Source organism: Leucopleurus acutus (assembly GCF_964270905.1).
Source record: "Leucopleurus acutus genome assembly, chromosome: 9".
Classification (NCBI taxonomy): domain Eukaryota; kingdom Metazoa; phylum Chordata; class Mammalia; order Artiodactyla; family Delphinidae; genus Leucopleurus; species Leucopleurus acutus.
The window spans coordinates 28,396,081-28,402,080 of record NC_139144.1 but is presented as its reverse complement, the minus strand read 5'-3'; the positions used below and the strand labels follow the sequence as shown (position 1 = coordinate 28,402,080).

The following is a 6,000-nucleotide window of genomic DNA, read 5'->3' as shown; positions in this document are numbered from 1 at the left end:
TCCCCGGGGAGCCCCGCTGGGCCGGCTCCGCTCCGCCTCCGCGCGCCGGGCGGCTGGGGCAAGCCGGCGCCGACTTTGGGAGTTCCTGTCTCCCTTGTATGGATGGCTGCTCCGGCCCGTCTCCGCCCGACTGCTCTGACGCCCAGCCCTCCCGCTGCCCACCCCCAGCCGCCTCCCTCCGACTTGCCCAGAGAAGCCAGACGGAGCCTTTCTCTCTCTCTCTCTGCCACAAGTCTCTCCGCCTGCCATTCCCCCATTCCTGCAGCCACCCCACCCCTCCCCAGTGCCGTCACCCCTTCTCCGCCCCCGCCTCCGCCCCCGCCTTCTCCACGGCAATCGCGGGAATAAATCAAGGAGGAAACCGAGAGGGAGCGAGAGTGCGAGCGCCGGCGGGCTTGCCCAGGTCTGTTTCCAAAGTCGCCCTTGATGGCGGCGGCGGCGAGGCAGCTGCGGCGCAGAGCAGCCGACGCGCGCTAGTGGGTCCGCCCGCCGCCGCCCCTTCCCCCGCGCCGGGCTTCGCCCCTGCGGCCCCCGGCGCGAGCCCGCGTCCGGGTCCCGGCCCTGGGCGCGCCGGCCCTCAGACGCCCGCGGTCTGGGCTGACCGTGCTCCTTCTCCTCCCGTGGTTTCCAGCACCGGTCCTTCCCCAGGCTGGGAAGGGAGGCGAGATTGATCTTCGATAGCGAAGATGGCTGCTGGCTGCCTGCTGGCCTTGACTCTGACACTTTTCCAATCTTTGCTGATCGGCCCCTCATCTGAGGAGCCGTTTCCTTCGGCCGTCACGTAAGTGCCCGGGCAGGGCGGGGAGTGCGGGCCGAGGGGTGCAGCGGAAGCCCGGCGTGGGCTCCATTCCCGAGTTGGGGGGCTTCTCTGCCCGTGGGGGTGGGCAGTGAGCCGGACTTGGTTCTGGAGAGGCCGAGCGGGAGGTGCGCGCTGCTCGCCGCCGGAATGCGCACCGAGCCCGCGTCTTGGGAGCCTTGGCGGGGCCGGGCTGTCCTGGGGAACGTCCGCCAACGACTCGCGGCGCCTCAGCCCATCTCTGAAAGGATTCCTTGGACTTAAAAGAGTTTAGGTGTACTGTGGGAAAAGTTTCCAGCCAGATACCCGCTCTCATCAAACCCAGTCCTATAAAAAGTTGTGTTTGGGTTGGGTATTTTGCACATAGGTAATTGCAGGCTGGCCAGGGTAGCGTGGACTTTTCCCGCACTTTCCCCGCACTTGGCCTCTGGGATGCTCACTAATTGCTGTGGTATCCAAACTCGTTTGGATCCCAAATTACTGGGCGCGCTCGACAGCCTTCTGATGAGAGGAGTGCTCGCTTCACGCGGTAGAGGTGCTGTCCACCCCAGGGACTCGCAAGTACCGGGACCGTGCCACCCAACCTACCTCACCCTCTATTTGAAACATTTAAGTGCCGTAGGACACGCGGTTCCTGTTCTTAGAATGAATAGAACCTATTCTTTGGGGGAGGGACTGAGTGTTTCCAGTCTCCTGCAATTTTCTCTTATTTTTACCATTTCTAAAATAGCTTAAAAAAACCTCGCTGCTGTTCTGGAAATAGAGTGTTTGAAGGTAGCTGTATAGTTACAGGGCAGGAAGGGAATGAAAAATAATAATTCTCTTTTAGGCTGAAAAAAAGACAAAGTCAGTGGCACATATAAATATACACATATTTTTAAATGCGCGGAATAGCCTATCAGGCATTCTGGGAAAGCATTTTTTTTTTGGTTCTTGAAGCTACTTTAAAGCCTCTAAGAGTAGGTAATCGGAAGTGGATGAGTCACTTTAATGAATTTTACATAACAAAAACAAAGCCCAAGGTAGCCTTCCCGGTATTTTTGCTATTGGGAATTATTTGCTGTCCTTTGTTGGCCAAGTGCTGAATACTGGAGTTTGTGGTGGATACTAACCGTGAATCTTTACCAGTTGAAATCCTGCAGCTATTATTTAAGGTTCAGCTTAAAGTATTTATTACATTAGGTGTCAGTGCAAGAATCTGAAGGATGCACGTTCTAACCCGGCTAAGGGGAGTGTCTAATATTTTTGTCATTGATTTACAGTCATGTACATTTTAGATAATCTTCCATAAAAATGATTGCAGATCCTTTTTGTTATGAAGCACGAGGCTAAATGCCATCTGTAGATCTTCCTGTAATTGGCAGGATGTTCCAAGCGGATATTTTGAAACATGAAAAGAGTAAGAATTACACCGAAGATGCTTCAAAATTATTCACTCTTATTAAGAAATTACACTTCTATATATTTGTTTCTTTAGTCTCTTTGTAGCTTGGCCTGTAAAGCTAGAACTCAAGTGAGTCGCTTGCATTTTGTGTCAAAGAAGTGGTGCTTTAAAGCAGTCAATGTGTTCAGTTTACACATTTTTAAAGTGTTATTTTTAACTGACAATTTACCAATATTTCTCTCATTTGGAGGGAATGCTTCATCACACCATTGGGGAAAACTATGACTTTTTAAGGTACTACAAAATACAACCTTTTATTCCTGAACAGACCATGCTAAAATATTAATAAAAGAATCCTTGTTGTAAGAAGGGCATCTGCAATAAATGTTTTCCTAAAATTAAAATAGCTCAATTTTCATGGTCAGAAATTCACTAAAGACAAGAAAGAAAATAAATAGTGGGCAAAAATAGGACTTAGGAAGCCACAGTTTCTTTTCTTTGAAAAGATTTGAAATTTATTTTTTAACAATGAAAATTTAAGATATTTTCAAATAATATGAAACACTAATTATTTTGTAAAAAAGAGCTTAATAAAAGATTTTGTAGAGCTAAGTCAGTCTCTTTTAGGAAATATTGGCAATGTTTTTGTAAGGCTTATGCATCTTTATTTTTTTGAAAAGTTAGTAACCTGAGGAAAGGAGAAATGAGAGTTGACATTTGTACTTCATGTTGTATTTCTGAGTAAACTTTATGAAATTAAAAAAAATACAGCACTAATTTTATTAAGATGTGGCGCTGTTTACTTTTCTTGCAAGAAAAGGGTTGATGCAGAGAATTTATCAGGATAAATCTCAAATCTTTGGGAAAAATTCCAAGTTCATTAAAAACTCAGTACAAAGATTATAGTGTCACTAAAGGCAAATTATTGTGCTTCTATATATACATTTCTCTGGAAATCATTAGTAAATTCTTTTGGTTTTTTGATCATTTTATTTTTTCCAGAAAAAGTAATATAAGAAGTTTTTATCATCAGAAGAGGAAGAATATGCCATCAACACAGTATAAAATTCATTATGCACTCATGGGAGTGGGACCTGAATTAGAATTAGTAATACGAAGGTTTTTGTTTTTTAGAATGTTTACAATAATATTAAGGGGTTAAGTATTATTGTAATAAAACATAAATACCATTCTAAATATTTTCTTTAATTTTCTCTGGTTTAACATACATGCTCATGTAGCATATTCTGAATTAAAATAGTAGTTAAACTGTTCTAAGAGATAACACTAAAAAAACTGGTTTTTTTTTTTTTTCGAAGGAAGGAATTTTGATACAATTCTTTTGCTAGGTTAGGTTTTTCTTTTGGCAGTGATTGTTTCAATAAGGTGTGAAACGTAAATATGCCATCTGGTAGCAGCCACCTAGTGCATATTGGTATGTATATGAGTGGAAAGTACATCATTTTCATGTTATAGTATGCACATGTTATATTGATAGTTTAAAATGTAGTTTTCTAAAGGGAATTCTCCCTTGCTTTCGAAATAATTTTTTGGCACATATGTGAAAACACTTCTATTTTAAATCTCAGGATAATAAGTATGGTAGCCAGTATTGTAATGTTAATTTAAATCGGTCGCTCCTAATTTTAGAATCTATTTACAAATCCAGTTTTTAAAAAAAGCACATAGTTATAACTACTATTCATGTTAAACTTTTATCTCAGTCGTATCATAATGCCAATCAGTCCAGAATAATTGGCTGTGAGCCCTTTGGTATATGGGAATTTTAATATGTTTAAACTATATAATGGGATAAATATATTAGTAAGAATTACTGGTATCTGTAGGAAATAAGCATAAAATCTCATAAAAGAATAGTACTTTGGGGTTTGACTGCTTAGGATATAAATATTTTTCTATTATTAGACAAATTTACATGTAAAGTCTACAGAAAATAAATTCTGTGTCATAACTTTGGAATGGATATCTTTTTTATATGTTAGGAGTGATATAATTATTCTCATTCACATACAACATAGAGAAGGAAATGTGCCTTATGATAAAATATGAGATACAGTATTAAATGTGAAATAATACCTAAAAACAATGAACATTAATAAATCCTTTTCTCAGATCTTTGATTAGTTTTCATCAGCTTAACCAGATGACAACATTTATTGTTCCACAGGTGTACATTTAAAATATGCAACAGTAGATATATTCTTCCAGACAAGTAGTAACATGATATTAAATTTAGTAATGTTTATACATGGTTATATGGGTAGCTGTTTGGATAGGCATTTGAATGAGCATTAGGCAGACTGAAATGGATACAGTCTAAAAAAACATTTTTGGGAAGGTACAAGAATCTAAGCTTATTATGGTTTATAAAAGGAAATAAAATGTGCCTTTTTTATTTTCCTATGGCTTTCACCAATTTAATTTTAATTTAATAAATACATATAAAATCAGATTCTATCGCAAGTTGTTCATTTTGAAAATAGGTAAAAACTTTACCACTCTCTTTCTTCAAAGAGACCTTGCTTTGTAGACGCCTTTCCAATACTTCTCCAACATTGATAAAAATAACATCATAAAATCCTCTTCCTTCTAGGGTTTATACATGGTGATATTTTGCAGAAACATAAATAACACGTGGAAATTATGTATTCAAATTGACTGTTTACATTTAGAAGTATATAGTCATAAGAAATGACAATGCATTTAGGAATTTAAAAAATAATACCAAAAAACATGCCCAAAACAAACTGTATTATTTAAATTAATGTGTTCTCTGGAGTATTTCTATATTCAACACATGCACAGAAATTTCTGTTCTTCTTATTTTTCAATACAGATGCAAATATTCAAGAAAGTAATCTGTTCTTCTGAATTCACATCTCGTACCTAATATGTGTCGTCAAACTACTTATAACCTAGAAAGTGGGGATTTAAATGGTTAAAGTGAAATATTTTAGGCATATTGTCCAGTTTGTTGATTTCTTTCAGTGTCTTCCATGTGTGGACATAATCAACTCTGATATGAGCATACTTAGATAGAAGTTTGGAAAAAAAAATCAGAATTTGTTTCAGTATTTCTGAAGAGTAACATTTTATTGTTATTAAAGTGACAGCCTTCCATCATTTGTAATAAAAGAGATGTCTATCCAAGTACTTCAAAAAGCATGTAAGCTGCTTACCATGGGGAATGACCTCTGTTCTGTTACATTTATTGCACACTTACCTAAGGCATATGGTATGTATCAGGCACTGTGTCACACTGTGTGAGCGAGTCTTTCTTTTCCTGGACTATTTATGCATAGTACCACAACTGTTCACTAAGCTTTCATATGGTTGCTTTCCAATAAACTTGGAACTGCACCGAGATAGTCAACCATGTAGCTTACACATGGTTCATGTTTTCTTCTGTGTGCACAAAACCTGGAAATTATTGTGTCATATTGTTTACAGAGTTTAAGGAAAAATAGTGATTGACTTCAGTGTTAATTGAGATGAAATTGGTAGCACTTTGTGAAAAATATTGTACTTACCACCTTTTCCTTGAGGGTCCAAAATATGTTAACATTGCATTATATAATTTGTCTAGTTTATCTTACTGTAGTATTCTATTTAATAGATATTTTATTTGTCTGTGTCTTTCTCTATGTATATATATGTGTACACACACGTATTTATTTTTAAACTTCTTCAGGTGTTTTGCTAGGGTAGGAGAACCTGAGTAAGGTAAGGTTGTTAACAAAGGTGCATGCTGAAAGCTCTCTGCCAATCCACAACTGTTTATGGGGAGTAAATCTCATTC

General features: G+C 39.4%; 1 protein-coding gene across 9 annotated transcripts in view; it reads left to right on the top strand.

Annotated features, from left to right (window-relative positions):
- Nucleotides 1-686: 686 nt before the first annotated feature.
- The window catches only part of CACNA2D1 (calcium voltage-gated channel auxiliary subunit alpha2delta 1), a gene marked incomplete at both ends in the record, with an annotated part of 512,237 nt that continues 506,923 nt past the window's right edge, over nucleotides 687-6,000 (top strand). For all 9 annotated transcript variants that reach the window (XM_082846527.1, XM_082846526.1, XM_082846525.1 and 6 more), the window contains one exon: nucleotides 687-781. In XM_082846527.1, coding sequence (XP_082702653.1) covers nucleotides 687-781 — 95 coding nt within the window. The remainder of the gene's footprint in view (nucleotides 782-6,000) is intronic.